The 17,814-nt window shown below is 42.1% G+C and overlaps 2 protein-coding genes across 4 annotated transcripts in view; one reads left to right on the top strand and one right to left on the bottom strand.

Moving 5' to 3' along the window:
- Positions 1-239: 239 nt before the first annotated feature.
- aimp1a (aminoacyl tRNA synthetase complex interacting multifunctional protein 1a) lies at positions 240-13,578 on the bottom strand. 2 transcript variants are annotated; one of them, XM_035418408.1, is made up of 8 exons: positions 13,559-13,578; positions 13,162-13,210; positions 9,393-9,526; positions 8,505-8,618; positions 6,823-6,990; positions 5,853-6,058; positions 3,268-3,436; positions 240-526 (listed from the first exon to the last, which is right to left on the bottom strand). In XM_035418408.1, coding segments are annotated over exons 2-8 (960 nt in total). In that variant the 5' UTR covers positions 13,164-13,210; positions 13,559-13,578; the 3' UTR covers positions 240-359. The 2 variants fall into 2 exon arrangements, with proteins under 2 accessions (XP_035274299.1, XP_035274300.1); XM_035418409.1 differs by lacking the exon at positions 13,559-13,578 and adding an exon at positions 13,495-13,513.
- tbck (TBC1 domain containing kinase) overlaps positions 13,402-17,814 on the top strand; it is a 52,138-nt gene continuing 47,725 nt past the window's right edge. Inside the window, exons 1-5 of one of the 2 annotated variants that reach the window (XM_035418407.1) lie at positions 13,402-13,751; positions 14,360-14,572; positions 15,459-15,531; positions 16,757-16,871; positions 17,148-17,221. In XM_035418407.1, coding sequence (XP_035274298.1) covers positions 14,380-14,572; positions 15,459-15,531; positions 16,757-16,871; positions 17,148-17,221 — 455 coding nt within the window. In that variant the 5' untranslated portion in view covers positions 13,402-13,751; positions 14,360-14,379. Of the gene's footprint in view, positions 13,752-14,356; positions 14,573-15,458; positions 15,532-16,756; positions 16,872-17,147; positions 17,222-17,814 lie in introns of both variants that reach the window. The other variant, XM_035418406.1, reaches the window with a different exon arrangement.

Genomic DNA, 17,814 nt, shown 5'->3' with positions numbered 1-17,814 from the left:
TGTGTGTACTGCCCAAAAGTCTGATTAACAGCATCGCATAAGACCCGTTACAGCTGTGTAACAAAAAACCCTGCAGTGTTATAACAGCATTTGAATCAACTTGTGTACCCATTTGGCAGTGTTTACCAAATGGGTACATTAGTTACTCAATTATCAACTGAAGGTCACTAGAGTGGAGTATAGCATATAAGTATAGCAAGTTGCGAACACGCACCAATGTTGAAGAGAAAAACCAAGAATTCATCATAACAAGTCTTTTATTGTGGATCAGCAACATTCCTTCTTCCTCGGTCACATTTTGGGAACGCTATTCTTCACCCCCAAAGGGGAGGGGGGGGGGCTGGGCAGGGGCGGGCGGGTTATTTGATGTTGCTGTTGCTCATGGTCTGGGCCTTGCACACCCCCTTCCCAGCGATCTCGAAGGCAGCCCCCTTGTACGTGGCCACGCACTGGCCGTCTGTGCGCAGGTCGGGCTGCACCTGCTCCCACACCTTCTTCTTGGGGTTCAGCTCCTTATCCGGCTCACCTGCGGATGGAGATTCAAACAACGATGCTCTAAAGCAGACGCTTTACGAACCTGATCACAGGGCAATGCAAACTAACAATCTACAAAAAAACCACGAGGTCTTTATTCAGCACGTGCCTCCTATACTAGCTACTTGCCTTCCATGTACCTGGATGCAAGTCTAAATTTCTTTGTTATTACATCATGTATCTACACGCTGTCATTTAGTTCTGAATAAACATGTAATTATGAAGATTTCAATATTTTGGATGCGTAAAACAAGCAAGCCATCTCAACGTAAGTGACAAAATATGGAAATATCATATCCCCATGAGAGTTACAGATCCCCTGACCCCACTTTGGGAACAAGTGGAATAAAGCCCTATGTTTTTGGACAGAATTTGCCATCGGCACAGAATTTGGAGAGGTATTTGTGCAAGGAGCAGACAGAGGTCAGAAGCCTTTTCTTTAGTTCGGGCAAGCGAGAAAGGTCTTCCCCTGAACTGGAAGCTTGTTTAAAATGTTTTTTTTTCCCTTTGTAAAACAAACAGCTTGGGGAAGAGTCATGAAGTGTCCTGGGAGAGGAAAAATCATGATGATGTCACAGGAACGTGCTGATGGACACTCCCAAATTAATCTCAGCAGGATGTTTGCAGCTGGTTATTGTTCTCAAGTAACCACGCTCTTCCAAACCTTTGTTCTGCTAATTACGCCATGTTTCACGGCCTCAAAAGATTGGAGCTTAATCACAGTCACATTTATTTTCATTTCATGCTTACGCTTGAAAGACGTGGTAACTTGACAAATGTATGCAAAAACCATCCTTAAAAAACACAAATTGCCCATACAGAAATGAACTTTCTGCAGAAATCGGGGTTTTATTACTTCAATAGTCTGTAAATATTCAAATATTTGGACATTTGAGGCTCTAAAATAACTACATTGAGTATCATTCATGTCTGACTGCAATAAGCACATACTATTATCTGTCGCATAAGCATGTAACCATCCTGAATGAAGTCCCAATAACTCCTGAGAAGATGCCTTAACTGTAAATATCTCCAGAATTATTAGCCTATAGCTAAATTGAATTGGTGACAGGGTAGTGAATAATTTAATACCTTCCTCCTCAAAAAGGTCACCATTAGTGAGAATTCTTTATCAATCCACCCCATTCAAATACAAGGGGATCCCCCTGGTCTTCACCCATATTCCAGCAGAACAGCCCCAATAGAGGTTAATATGAAAGATACCCATTGCTTTATTCCAGGTGGTTTGCATGTAGGACATGACAGGATGACCAATCAGATTCCTTTTATCAGAAGTGTAGCTGCTAGGGTATTGAAGGGAGAGAAGGTATCACACTGCATTGCCTGCCTCAGTGATGTAATTAGATGCTGGCGATGATGATTTAATCCAGTTTCCTTTTCCTATAGGTCCTTTCAGTATTTCCTTATTGGCTTTCAGAAGAATCAAAAATCCTAGGTGTGTATAATAGTGTCATGAATAATAAATTAAATAAAATGATCAGTATACTACAGGTAATATATTACATACCTATCCCTCAAAGACTTGGATAATGGCTCTCATTTCTTTTAAAAAAAATGAAAATCATGTTTCAAGAGGCTACATCACATTCCAATTTTGATATTCACATAAGTTTAAAAATAAAAATAAACGTTTTGATCCTTTTGGATTTAAACTTTTTTTCAGGTGCTAAATTAATTGCTATTTAGAGGTCATACCTACATCGGTTTTATTCCCCTCTGAATATTGTTTGAAACACTGAGAGCGTCGATTTCAGTTCTACCGTCTGAAGATCAAATGACCAAAGTGTTGCTGCAATTCGACATCGTTATGCATGTTGGAAAAATTAAAGCAGTGGTAAATACGTTCTTCGAGAACATGTTTAAAACAGAATGTTCCTTGAAGAGATTAAACCCTCGATTAGTCATTTTCAGGAAACTGAAGACAACCCAGAAACTGAGCCCTAATCACATGCAAGAAAATGTGAGCACAAACTGAGGTTTCTGCTCCTCAGAACACTTCCAAAATCGAACCTGCTTTCATTAAGCTTGCATATATTAGCCTCTTAATGCATTTGTACCTCCATTGGCAAGCTACACTAACTTGACCATGGAAATACTACAGTTTTTACATGCATTATAGCAAGTATATAATCTCATTTTAATGATACCATCAAGGACAGCAGTATGTATTTAGAGTACACAATAAATGTATGTTTTATAAACGTATTTAGACCCTGATGAGCAGCATTTTCTGCACCCTTTCACTTCCTGATGTGTGTTGAGGTTGAGTTGTTTCTCAGAAAGGGATTCTGGCATAGTTTGTAAACTGCTTTCAGATCATTATCACCCTGGAATTTTTATTTTTAAGCGAGCCTAAACTTCTCAGCAGAATGGTTTTGTTTTCAGCCTTGTACCCGATTACCTCCATCCATCCCTGGGTTCTAACAAGGGCAGTAAGCAGTAAACAAAATTCCACAAGCTAAAATGGATCCACGTCCATATTTCACACACGGAAAGCCACTCGTCACAACTGAACTTCAAAGAGCTTAAGGTCGTTAGTGACGACCACATCTGCACCTGTTCATTTGGTTTCATAGATTCCTCCCAGCTGTGCCACTACCACACAAATACTGCTGACTTTGAATGGTAAACCAGAAAAATGCTTTTGGAAGTCACCGTAATGCCTGTTTATGTGGGTTGGAGGATGAGCAGAGAGACGGGGGTGGCGGTTACCGGGGAAGCCCTGGAAGGTCACCCTGTCTCCGGGGACGGCCCCGCTGGGCGGGTCCAGGATCTCCACCTTGTCCGGGGAGCTGGCGCACATCACCATGGCCTGGGAGACCACGCCCCTCATTTTGGCCGGCTTCAGGTTGCACAGGATGACCGCCATCCGGTTTTGCATCTGCACGATCGAAGGAAGCAGCGTCAGAAACTCTCCGCTCGCGAGGCCCACAGCTGAATGCATTTAACACCTCGGGCGGAGGGAGCCGCTCGTTCGCTGAAACGTTCTGGGGAAACAGACGCAGGATCGATCCGTTGTGGATCCCAGGTGCACGTGGATCCAATGCTTTCGATTTACTGGCGCACCAACACTCCACCCCAATCCACCCACGGTTACAAACATGTGGAAAGAATATCCACGTTGCATGTGGAAAGTGAGCCCGTTCAATAGGACTTGTTTTTAATTAAATGATAATAAGCCAGCTATGAAAGAAAATAAGTTACGCCATCTGCAAACGGGAGAAAGAACAGACCACATGAGCGATAGACTCAATCAGCCTGAGGCTTATCGAATAATAATTATTATGCAATAAAAGATTAACATTTTTTCACATTCACATTTTTGGAGATGCTTTTATGATACAAATGTTACACATCCCATAAGCATTTGCAGTAACAACTGCACCAGATACCAAAAAAATGCTTTTGAATTGAATTGGTTTGGGTTGGGAACTATTGTCGCCGTTTATGGCCTACCAAACCGTAGCACATGTGACCTTTGGATTGAGCGTGGCTCTGGCATGGGACAGAACGTGACCGTAAAAATGCTCTTCAGCACACGTTCAATCCAAGCATCGGGAACGCATCAAAATGTCTGACTCTCCAACCTCAGCCGTCAACGCTGCAAACCTAACCTTCGTTTCAAAGCACGGGGCATTTACAACTTTAACCCGGTCATCGCTTGCTACAAATCTTCTAGTCTATGAGAGAGGGATGCTTATGAAAGCATCACATGTTAAAGCTGCAGCAAATTATAAAGCTCCGGCAGCTGTAGTTCTTCTACATACATAAATATAAAAAGCAATTCAATCTCTTAAACTGTGCTTCAAAATTTAAAGACTGCTGACCTCTTTCTGTCTTATGCTATCTCCATGTATCATCTCCGAATAAGTAGCATCAATGTTTCACACTTATGAATACTTTCATGAGATAACATTGTAATGCAAGGGCATATGGTTCAAATACCATTACTTATTCTTATCAAGATAATCCTCTTTCTTTTCTCCGCATCTCTCGGATTTATGAAAATATGAAGACGCCAAAGTGATTTCCACCATATGTCAAAACCATAACTCGCACCATCATGAGAAAACTGCCTGGAGGTAAGCGGGTCATCAAAATCAAAAGGGCGACTGTTTATCAATGTTAGCATTCTAATACAGAATGGAAAATTTTATTAAACCTGCGTCATTTATCGTGGGTGGAATGGAATGCTTTGATAGCCTTTCCATAGTAAAAATTGGACTGATTCGGGACAGGGAGGCAAAGGAAATAATCTTTCAGTTATTCTGCTTCAACTGTAATGAAATTCGTAAAGTCAGATGACAACATTAACCCAATAAAATGACAGGAAAACTTGGATAAAGTAGTCATTCTATATTTTATATGCTGTATATATTAGATGGGTGGAATATTTCATCAATAATTTGAGGCATTATCTGTTTTAGCATTCCAAGAATATTCCCTCGACAGTGATGACACAATATAGTGGATGCACAGGCTCACCAACACCATGCCAGTTGTTGAGAAGTGGAAAATACGTCAAATGTATAAATTCAAGTCAGTCGTTTCTTCCCCCAGATTCAGTGCACTATGGCCAGTTTGTCCATCACGGTTTATGGGTGATGTGCGTAGGACGGTATGTTCAAAGGAAGGGAAAGCAGAATCATGTTGCTATGGAGATGTGTGCTGTAGACATTGCATGGCTTTTGATTTGTTCTTCATTACGGAGTCAGTGCCTGGTACAATAGCCACTCAGAAGGACTCAAATCAATGACTACTCCGATACACAGACTCAAGCAGGTCACAGTACAAAGTTGGACAGTCTGCACTAAAACAGAAAACTCCCGACAGTGCTAGACTGTCCTGAAACACCATACTAGCCAACTTGAGATAATGTTACTTTCTAGATCAGTGGTTCCCAACCTCGGTCCTGGAGTACATCTGCGTATGCTGGTTTTAATTCCAACCACAATTGAAATCCCAGAATTTTAACAAGTCGTAAATTTTTCTTAATTAGGTGCTTTTCCTATTTAGAGGGATTATTCACCCTCTTAAACCACATTATGGGTGTAATGAGTGTCAAACTCCAGTCCCGGAGGGCTGCAGTGTCTTCTGGTTTTCAAGGTGTTCTTGGCACCAATGGATCATTAAGTCATTTCCTGTTCTCAAGGCCTTAATTGGCAGCTGTTTTAAAGGAAACGACAAAAGCCCACAGACACAACAGACCCCCGGAGAATTTTGTTTGACACCTCTGTTCTAGAAGAACCTCGTTTGCTTAGCGAAGCCACGTTTGTGAATGGACGACTCTACAGTACCTGCTCTATGGGGACGTGTTTGACCAGCCCGCTGACAACCGTCCTGGGCGCGGCCTCTCCCACGTCCACCTGCTCCACGTACAGGGAGTCGGCGTCCGGGTGCTTCTCGGCCGTGACGATTCGACCCACGCGCATGTCCAGGCGGGACACGTCCACCTTGGCCTCCTCCTCCGGAGCCGCGCTCTGCTTCTTCTCCTTCTTCTCGACTGCGTTACACGGAGAGACACGTCAACTCGGCATTCACAGTCGTCTGTCCTTCTGCTTCGCATCTGCATCGCGTGGCAAGGCTTGTTAACTGAACTCCGAGCGGGCATTAACAGTCCTGCCTTTACTTCTGCTTCTCGTCTGAATCGCGTGGCAAGGCTTGTTAACTGAACTCTACAAAAAGGCCATTCGAGCAACGTGTGAAGGGCGGTTCAAAAGGCGGGCCCGTACATCGCCGAGCGTCCACTGCAGGTCTTGCAGGCCTGGTGCGCATTGTCTTAGAGAGAGTAGTTAATTTTAAACACATTAAATGGAAGTTCTTAAGTCCGGTTCAGCGTTTTGATACAGTTCCCTCAGGTCTCATTGGAACACGTTTTTACGGCCTTCAGGAAACTCTGCTCAGCTGGCACATCTGCTCCGTGAGTGAAATTCCATGAGGTATTTTTATTCCCCCCCCCCTCCCCCCAAGCACCATTCAAAAGCAAAACATCTGAAGTTCGGAATTCGGAAAAGTTTAAAAGAGCATATTAACATTGATCGCTTGCGTGCATCTGCCGTATTCAAAATATTCAAATAAACAAAGATGGGGCACCTACTAAGCATGCAGTGAGAATGGAGCAGATCTGGAGACCGGATGCAGAAAAGAGCACAGAAATTCCATGATTTTGGACTTGAAAATGGAATATGACGCACAGAGAAAAAAGCATCACAAGATACAACAACTTTAAGAATCAAAGTAAAAGTCTTTGTTTTCAGCGTGACTTACCCTTCTGCACTAGTCTCTTCTTCTTGCCCTCCTCGTCTTTGGGGGGCGCGCCTTTACTGAGGGCAGGGGGTGAGGTGGGGCCGTCTGATACGGGAGCAGCTGATTTGGGGGTGCACTGGACAGGGGTGTTTCCCAGGGAGTCTCCTGAGGGCACAGCCACCTCCCTTACTGAAAAGACAGCACGAGAAAATGAAGGACACACAGAATGTTGCTGGAACACAGGAGCAGATAGCTATAAGATAGTTGTCTGTCCTATGATTAACTGGTTTTGGTGACATCATTCAGAAAGGCCTAGTGATAGAAACAATTTGAAGAGAAAAATCACATTGTGTCTGAAAACAGAAAGAAAGACAGCCTCCAGCTCTAAAACAATTCCACAGATCCCTTTTTCCCATAAACAAAAGCCAGAAAAGTAAGCATTTTAGAAAGTCTTTGAAAATGAACTCTATAGACACAAATGAATGATAATCAAGCTTTGCTTGAACATGTTTCTCAATTTCATTCAGGCCAATTCTATAGTCTGTAAATACCTCAAATGCAAAAATATAAATGAATAAAAATAAAGAGAATAAATTGTGTGCCATATCTGTACACTTTGCAGTTTACAGAAAGAGGCACATTTCTTGCTGTCGTGAAACTTTCGCCACCTCAAGGTTCTGACAACCATCACTTGTGTTAATGATTATGGGTCTGTTATCCATTGTGAACAAATGAAAAATAGAGGGTAAATATGACAACACTGCACACAGGGCAATCGCATGGCGAGGCCTGGCATTTCATTCAAATTTCCACGTTCCACGTACCTAACAGGCACATTTGTCATCTCAAATGCATGCTTTAAAGAGCTAAAAATGTCTGGATTTTATGAGACCAAGAAGACGAATACTTTAATAAAGTTTAACGGCATAATAGGAAACAAAAAGTTCCTACAGCGGTTCCAGCGTTAAAAACACACATAACGAGAAATATGAACCACCGGCGGCAACAATGGAACATTTGTGGTGGAGTATGATGTGCCAGTCACCCGTCTACTTGAAGATGTTAAAGCACAAATCGGGCAGCCATTTTCTGTTTGTTTTCCAATGGCTCTCTATCAGTAGGGCAGTAGTATGCAAACTTCCAAAAGTAACTGTGACACTGCACCAGGGTTAAGAAACTTTGTAGTTTTAGCAGTAGTCTACCCGTTATCCTCTGCTCTAAACCAAGTAACAGAAGGTGATCTTTGTTTGCATAGCCGCACAGTGAGAGCAACTAGACGGCTCGTTAGAACTGATTCTGTGTGGTGGTGCACCCCTCCGATCCTGATTGCGCCATCATTAACCGTGGCCTCACTGTGAGCCACTGGATTAGCCACAGCACAGCGACTCCTTCAGTTGACTGCACCCCTGTTGCGTTACTTCCCTTAGTCTTCAGATGCAATGGCAGCGCAGCTCAACTGGGGGACTGCAGTGCATGATGAGGTGGCGGGTGGCTGTATTTTGGAGGATGCGATTGCTAATCTGCTTTCCTGAATGGGAAGGGATGGTTGGTGGAGATGTGGTGGCACTGGGACAAGCCTACAATCGGGACCGCTCATTCCAAGTTGTGAGAACAAAACAAAAATGACATTTCTTTTAAAAAATTCTCTATATATACATATATATATATATAAGGTGAGGTATGGATATGAGACTTGAACTCACCTCCTCTCCTCTTCTCCTTTTCCAGTAGCTGTTTTTTCAGGTCCTCGATGTCCTTTTTCAGCTTGGCATTCTCCACAAGAAGCTTCTTCTCCTCCCGAACTGTGGCCTGTACAACTGCGTTTGACAAACACTAGTCACTTCCATGTGCTCATCCTATGCTTTTCGAAGAGTAGTTTCAATCAAGCGAGATGCAAAGCAATGCTGTTAAATTCACATAAGTTGGAGTGAGACTGCTTAAATAGGAGGTAGTAGTACTTTCAGGTAATATGCAGAGCATGTGCAACAGACCAGAGAGTCTGTCCTAGAGACCCACATTGATTTGGCTGGCTTATTTTCACCTTAAAATCAGCAACCAATTCAAACCCAAGAAACCAGGTGAGGTGAGTGAACAGTGAGTTTGAGTGTTTCAGTCGATCAATTAAGGAACAGGGTTGCAGACCCTGGTATTGACAGATGCTCACTTAGGTTGCACAAAAATAATGAATTAGCGGGAACATACAGTTCCAGTTTTTTAAATTATTTTTTTATTACATGAAACCCCCAAGGAATGCTGACGCAATCACTATCTGCTCTCGTAAAAGCACATAACAAATCGCACATGACAAGATAAAATCTAGCCCAATGTGAAATACAAGGGGCTAAATCAGGGGGTTTCCAATCTTACTTTAAAATGGCCGGTGTGGGCGCAGGTTCTGTTCAAACCGAGCACAACGACACTCGCACACCCTTGAACTAAACAGACAACAGAGGATGGCCCGACCCCCTAAAAAAACAAACCTCATGAGAGAGCTATCGCGAGTTCATTAACTACAGCCGGCTGTGTATCAACATCAGGGTGGTTAACCCTGTGAATGTGTGCTGGGGCTCGGCAGGTTAGCGCTCTCTTACTGGCTTTCTCCTTGAGCAGCTGGACCTGCTGTTTGAGGTACTCGATGATCTGGTCTGCCTCAGCGGCCCTCTGTTCCAGCCTAATCAGGGAAGGATTTTGGCCTGACATCTTGAAGACAGTGCGAGCCAGGAACCTGAAACGCATTCAAAAGGAAACTGAAAATGAACAGACACACGAACAGCAAGGAATTAAGAGCAACCACACAACACGTTCCCCTATTTTCCAAGCACTATCAGTTGCTTAGCTCTCTAATCAATGCTTCGGAAGTCAATAACTTCAGTCATCACTCCAGATATCTTCGCATATTACAACGTTAGCCAGATGCTAATAAACAAACCTCAAAACGGCAAACAAATTGAAACCAACATAAAAGCTTAAAAATGTATCTGTTAGCAAGATCTCAGCTCTCATATTACAAAGAAAGCACAGCAGGGAAAAAAAAGAGTGCGTCTACACACAGCTGCACGTATCCTATCATAATTGTTTTCGACAAGCTTCAGGCCAAACTGTCAAAGCCAAATTCTCAACTGACACGGCCAAAAAAATAGGGTAATCAATTACAAAAAAAACAAGAAAACAAAACAAGATGTTGATTATTATCCGCGTTTTCCCATTTTTAAAGGACGCTGCTATTGAAATCCCAACAGATCCTCTCCTCCCTGACCACTGTGACTAATGGGATCGTGGACATTTTTAATCAATGTTCAAACAAAAAACAAAACAAAAAACCCATGCCACTCAACCAGGCACCAGCTGGTGGCCAATTCTTTTGCTCGCATGCGATTCGGACACGTCGAGTTTGGCAAAACCCTTCACTGCTGAGTAGGCAAAGGGATTTTGTTACAAGGTTAAGAAAAGGGACAAGAAAACGATGGATGCTTTATATTCCGTTGTGCTGGAAAACAACTGCCGCTAGATTTTTAAAAAAGAGGGTGAGGAAATTAGAAACATGATGGTGCCGAAGCTGATAATATCACGGATCAAAGCGTCCTGTTCTTTGAGCTCTAAATCAATGTAATTGGGTCCGCAATGGTGGGGTTTGCGTGTTAGCATTGTTCCCATTTAGCCAGCACTAGAGCAAGCCCTTACACTGATGCCTGGACACAACAGTGGGCCCCACTCCCACACCCTTGAGAGTGTTGGAGGGTCAAGACCATAGTACACTCGCAAAGATGCTCAAACCACCATTAACAACCTCCTGCCCACATCTGGCTTTCCAGTTCTTCTTCTGGATATACAACAGATTTGGGAATGCAAATATCTGTTCAGAGCAAAAAGGGCAGCTTTGTAGATGGAACGACTACGTGAGAAGGAAACCGATTGAATGCTCCACACTATACACTTTCTGCACGGAAGGGTGTATCTCTGAGCATGGCTGTATTCCACCAATGGGCACAGGAATACACAGGCAGTTCCTGCTGTCTCATGGAACTAATAGTGGTGTGATCAGTCAGGGGGGAAGCATGACTGAGATGGAAGGTTCAGGAGAGATTACAGCTAGACTGACAGGCCACAGCTGCTAGAAATTCCATAGCCCCTCCCACTGTTTGCCTATAAATAGAGAAGATGTGACAATGAAATGAATATCAACAGTAATATGACAAAAAGCAGAGAGGACAATTTAGCCATCAAATGGTAAATAAATTATATGTACAAAGGTGCCTAAATTCGGTTGAAACTCTAAGGTTACTGAACTGAATCAGAATTCTACCAATGTGAAACAAACCAGACTGTGAACAGTAATTCATATGAGACCAGAGTCATGCTTTGTTGGGGGGGGGGGGGGGGGGGGGGGGCAATGGGAAAGAACTAGGACATCAGACTCCAGAATACACTCTTTTTCTCACTCTCCCTCGGTCAACCATACTCTCCCCACACATTAACGCCTCTACTTTGAGCCCAGAGGCACGTGTTCAGGAACTTGAACACAACGTGGCCAAAAAGTATGTGGACACCCCAACATCACACCCATATGTGCTTGCTGAACATCTCATTCTAAAACCATGGGCATTAGTATGGAGTTTGACACACTGACTTGTTGGAAAGGTGGCATTGTATGACCGTGCCACATTGAAAGCCACTGAGCTCTTCAGTACGGCCCATTCTACTGCTAATGTTTGTCTATGCATGGCTGTATGCTAGATTTTATGCACCTGTAAGCAATGGGTGAGGCTGAAGTAGCCGACCCACTAATTAGAAGAGATGACCAAAGACATTTGGCTATGTAGTTTACCTTCTGAAACCACCATTATCCCAGTGTGTTTTTCTGACTGGAACTATGAAAACAACAAGACATCCACTCCACTAACGGGTGAAGTGCACTGGCAAAAGCAGACATAATAATAACATTACAGAAGGATTCTATAAGCACCTCAAGTTTTAAAAAAGCTGGGCATACTTTTCTGTACACATGACCAATCAAATAGCAGGTTTATAGTCAAACAAGCTAGACTTTACATGGCCAAATTCAAGAGGCAGTACACACATCCTTTAAAGATTTAATAGTACTTAAGAGTCTCACAAGTCCCAGTGGACTGAACACATCAAGAGTTGTCTTTAAGGGCAAACAGGATGGAAATGAAAGGTCCCGGTTTTAATGTTATGCTATCAAATTCGCTTCACTTTGCCTGCACCCCCAGCCCCAGTCTCCAATCTGGGGCTTTTTAGAAGCTTGTTTTCATTTTCCAACTCGCAGCACCGCGTAAAGTTTGACCAGTGCAGCTGCCAGCCCCACTGCTGTTGACGCCACAGGCTACAGGAGCAATGCGCCACGACAAAGCACTAGAATGAAAACCTTGCCTGCCAATTCAATGAAAGTATGATGTTGCTCACAGCTGTACTACGGGACTTTTGAAGTCACACTCTTATGAGGAACAGGTTGTGGTGCCTACATTTAACACAGCGGCTCTGACGCACGCAAGACACACTGCATATCCAACAGAGATCTCTGGAGTCAATAACCCCCAGAATACGACAACAATATGTAAATGATTACATCATCTACATACTGCAATATCAGCCGCTATACGTTTTAATCTAAATATGCTTTGTTGGTGGTGCATCCCTAACTTGATACAGCGCTGGTTCTTAAACTTCTTAAATATCCCAAATTAGAAATGCAGAACCTTTCAGGGACCCATGGAATACACATACTAGCATTGCCTAGTGGACTATGGAATCATTTGGGGACCCATATTTGAAGAAACACTATTGTAGAGAAATAGGACAGTTGGCAGCTTGTCCAGGCAACTGCCTTCGCGACAATTAGCCTACATTTTGATTTGGCTGCATTGTGAGAATTAGTCGCAGGCTGTAGTTCAGTGAATTTAAAGTCACTTGGTTTTCGGCTGATTCACACGCTGACTCAAAAGCCATTTAGATAGTATGAGTGATTTGCACTGAATTCATTAATTCAAAACATATTGCCAATGGTTAAACATTCAGTCATTGCTAACGTTACATTTAACAAATAAACATGGACAAATTCGTCAACAATACAAACGAAAGTGATAACAATTACATACTTTGGCGTAAATAAGTTCAGGTTCCACCACATTTTTTGTGCAATTACAGTCCTGTATAACGCCAACCAAGCAATCCCAGACAACTTATGTTAGCTAACATTAGCGAGGTAGCTAACCAGCAACACTTAATATAATCGTTTGATTTGAATAAACAATGAATTTCGGAAGGGAAGCGCCACTGGTGTATCCTATATTTAAATGTAACGCATTTTCTAAGCAATTTTAGCTAGAAAATGTTACTCACATTAACAGCTGCTGTAGACCAGAACACACGTTACACAGACCTTGCTCCGCTGTGAAGGACCCAGATTGAAAGTTAGAAAGTTGTCCTTTCAATGCCTGTAATTTGGTTTGGATATTGGAAAAATACTTATATCCGATTTATTATGATTCACAAGATCAACCATTAAACATAAATCGTTTTTACATTAAAACATTGCGGATGTAGCAAGCATTGGTCGCTTATTGCTAGCTGGCCATGTATAAAGCCTACAACTGGACCTAAGCTAGCAAACTGGCTACGTCCCCTATGCGGCTTTAGCCATCAATTCTAAGAAGTGTGGGGAGCAAAACTCACTGACAGCTAGTGAACTCGAACTCGGGCAAAACAATGAGTAAATATGAGTTAAAAGTTTTCTTACAGCATATGTTTATGTTGTGCTAACTTATTTTGTACATGACAAGTAAAATTCGAAGCGGCGCTGGAAGATGACGTAACTTTTCCGCTCAGCTGAACAGCTGCATGATCTTAGCGGAAAAACAAGGGACACCGCCGGTTGCAGTAGTTATCTTCCCTGTGAATTCTGTGGTAATGAGAGAAGGCGATTATTGAACGTAAGTACCACAGCCTAAGTATGGACCACCCATCAACAGCTGCGGTGTTTCGTTGACCATAAGCAGAATTTCATTGATATGTCTAGTTTGCAAGCTACATTGCTCTCACGTTTAACTGTAACATGACATTACCTATACTATAATTGTGAAGATCTATGAATTGTGTATATATGGCACACCATAAAGGTTGGATTTGCTCCATTGTCATTCTTATAATTGCTCTAGATCAATTTAAGTGTACAAGGACAATATGATGAGGACCTGTAAATTAGCTCACTGGACTAGGTGGACCAGTGAGCTAATAGGTGGTCCAGTAGAGCTAGGTGGGCGTTTCCCATCGAAAGCAGCCAGCTCGACGTTATTTATCAATTTACGTTTTCGCTATTTATGGCCATAAGTGGTCATAACAACGTGACAATGCCAAAGTGAGTTACACTTGGTGATGTCACTTTGGACAAAAATTCACATGAAGAAGAAGAAGGGAAAAAAAGCTGATGTGACAGCAGTTTGTCCACCGAGTTTGTTTTGCTCAGGTGCGCAGTGACATGCTGTGATGTTTGCCGATGTTTCAATTCACTCATTAATGGGGATGTGTTGGTTCTTAGCAGGGCAGCGTAGTGCAGCTAGCATGCACCCGCTGATGGACGCACAATTGGGAGCCTTCACCTTTTTCGCCTCGTCTCTTCCTCACGATGTGTGCGGAAGCAATGGGCTTCCGCTAACCCCAAACTCCATCAAAATCCTGGGACGCTTCCAGATCCTGAAGACCATCACACACCCCAGGCTCTGTCAGTACGTGGACATCTCCAGAGGAAAGCATGGTACTCTCGCGTCTTTCCCCTTCTTTTTGTTTTCCTTCGAACATGTGCAGTGATTTCAGAACTGAAAGACCACACGCAGCAAAGCATATTTATAACGTTGATATGGGATCTTTTAGTCCTTGGATTCCTTTTCTTGCAGCCCCGATGTCTAACCACATGCACGACTTAATCAGCTGGATATGGCTTCATTAAATGTTTGTTCCTTGCTTATATTATGGTAATGCCATTGATTCATAGAAACTCAGCATGTTGTTTGGGCTTTATTACAACTGGGCTTCAAACAGACTTGAATTTCTGGTGGAAATTTACAGCACTGGATTGCTTGCCGTCTGTTCTGTACACAATAAGACTCAACATATTTCCTTGGGTTTATGCTTTGACAAGATTACTGATTTAGGCTGCAACAGAATACTAGAGATAGATATTGGAGTGGAAGGGCAAATAAAAAGGGTTTTGTTCTGTTACTCTTAAACTTTTAATTGTCTAGATGTATTACAGGTGCTCAAAACCAAGTCCGAGGTAAAACATCTGGCTCTTAACGTTTTTTCCTCAAATTCCTTTTTGCTGGTTTGTTTCTTTAAAAATATTGAATTTTATCACAACCAGGAAATGTTTGAAGTAAGCAAGGAGCCAAAGTCTACAACTGAGCTTTAAATGACACATTTGTTCTGTTTATTGACTTTCTATTTTATGTCAAACTTGTCTAAAGCTGGAGTTTCCCCCCACTGTTAACAGCCAGGCATTTATGGTTTTCCTGGCCCGTGGCCTTGTGTTTGCATTGTTTCAGTACTGTTTGTCTTCTAGTCTTGGCAGTGCGTAAAGTATGTGGGGTGACAGCTACTTGTTAGGGTCACTGCTGAATCATGTTTTCTGTTCTGTTCTGTAGAGAGGCTTGTGGTTGTTGCTGAACACTATGAAAGCAGCTTGAACGACTTTCACAAGCAAGGCAGTCCAGTGAGGTAAGGGATACATTTAACGCCACATAGTATATCTCGCTGGAGGCTTTGGCTGATTGTTCCTTTGTTGTTGACAATTTCTATCTTTTGTGGTGAAATATACAAGCATGTGGTTTATCTTTTAGTGTACTGTGTAAAATGCTGTTTGTAAGACTGGGGAGCCCATAGCACCATATAAAATGTTCTTATTTTGCCATCTACTGGTTGAGTAGGGTAACGGTGTACCTATTCTTTGGTGTTCGTCCAAATTGTGCACAGCATTCATACAAGGTAGTTTTCATAATTTTTTTTGTTTTGTTACAAGGAACACTGAAATTGCTAGGCCTGTCTTTGAGATTGTATTTTGTCACTTATCTGTTCTCTTGAATTAATATAATCGTAAAGTACACTTTGAAAAACAAACATGAAAACATGCATCATATTTACAGTAACACATATGTAATACAATTTAATAAAGGGTACATTACTTGTGAACTGGACCGTAAATGCAGTAAATTGTTCCCACTGAAAAACAAAGCTCACTCAGTTAAAAGTACCCAGAAAAACGGTGACTGCAAGATTAAAACAAACGAGTCATAGGCTGTTGTGGTTTAGCTTTAAAACCAGGAGGTATTTGGCCTAAGCGCACAGCATCATGGTTGTAGGTTTGTGACATGAAGGGGAACACAAGGAAATGTATAGGCAAAGAACAATATAAATTGGTTTGAAATATATGTTCAGTCTGAACTATGTTCACTATTTTGCTCTGATCAGCTGATGAACGTATCTGCCTCACATTTTCCTTTCTGTCAGATAAACCATTTTCCACTGCATCTATTGTTCAGCAATTGCTCAGATTTCCGATGAATAATGAGCATATAATTAAACAGAGTTTGCTTTATTCATTGGAGGTGAATAAATTACGAATGTGAATTTGCAGAATAAAGGGGAAAAAAGATCCACTTCTGGGTGGGTTCAACGGGGCTTCTTGTAAAACAGGCTTTCGGCAAGAAAATTGAACTTCCAGTATGCACACTGGAGCCTTTTCAGTGTTATCTCCACCTGGGTGGAACGAATCTCAAACACAGTGAAATATTACCTGTCTGGCTTCCAGTATAATGCTTCATTTTAAAGAGCTTTTCAAAAGCACGGCTCAAAAGCACGTCCTTCACATCACATGGCAGATTATGCAAATGGATCAGTGTTGGGATCCCCCTTCTTTAAACTGTACCTAACCTCTTTTTTTCAGCCCAGAGAAGGTGCTGCAGATTGCCTATGAGGCACTGGAGGGACTGGAGTTCATGAACAAGCATGGGATGGTGCACAGAGCCATTGCCCCTCACAATATCCTCATGGACTGCAAGGTACAGTGCTGTGTTAATGTACTGTGCAGAGTTGGCCAGTGGACTGCAGGGTACACTGTTAATGTACTGTACAGACTGAACAGTGGGCATTAAGGTACAATTAATTCATCTACAGTGCAGACTGTAACATTGGACTGAAGTTGCAGTGTTATTGCACTGTAGAGACTGGAACTGTGGCTCTAATTTACAATTTTAATTGATAGACTCTACAGATTTGACCTTAAAGCTTTTGTAATATTTCTGAATGCAATGTAAAAACTTGTGTTTTTCAACCAGGGCAATGTCAAACTTGCAAAATTTGGCCTTTATCACATGACTGACCATGGAGCAGATGTGGACTTCCCCATTGGGTGAGACTTCTCACTTGTGCTCCTTTCTGATTTTTTTTATTGCTCTGAAATGTAATTGCTGCTTTGGCTAAATTATGTTAGCCGTAGTGCATTAGGCTAGGTACGCCGGGATCACTTGTAAAATTTGGTTTGTATTACACACTGCTTCCTGCTTCGTGTGGAAAAAGGGCTCCTTAGAGTAGGCTTTTTCAGACTTTTTTTTTCTGAATTTAAACAACTTTAGTGTTTATCATAGCATTCTTAATGAAATACAACTGCTTTCATATGGAAACAGGGGCATAATGAAAAATGTATGCATTTGGCCCACCATTTTATTAAAACCAGTACTTGGATGTCAAAAGAATATCATTATTTCAAGGAGAGGTCTAATTCTAACCAGGAGGCCCTCAGCGACTGCCCTCCATATCCATAATATATTGTTCTTAGCTGGAAGTTGAGATGATTGACAGTTTGTCTCGTTTCCCCAACTCCGATTTGGTTTTCTTCAAACGGAAGCAGCTTGTCTGACGATGACATGACCTTGACCTACCCATTACGGGGATAATTTAATGTACCCTTTACCAAGTTGACAATGAAATACTATTAAGTGTAAA

Source organism: Anguilla anguilla, chromosome 5 (assembly GCF_013347855.1).
Source record: "Anguilla anguilla isolate fAngAng1 chromosome 5, fAngAng1.pri, whole genome shotgun sequence".
Taxonomy (NCBI): Eukaryota; Metazoa; Chordata; class Actinopteri; order Anguilliformes; family Anguillidae; genus Anguilla; species Anguilla anguilla.
Note: the sequence above shows the minus strand (reverse complement) of the source record. Positions and strands in the feature narration are given on the sequence as shown.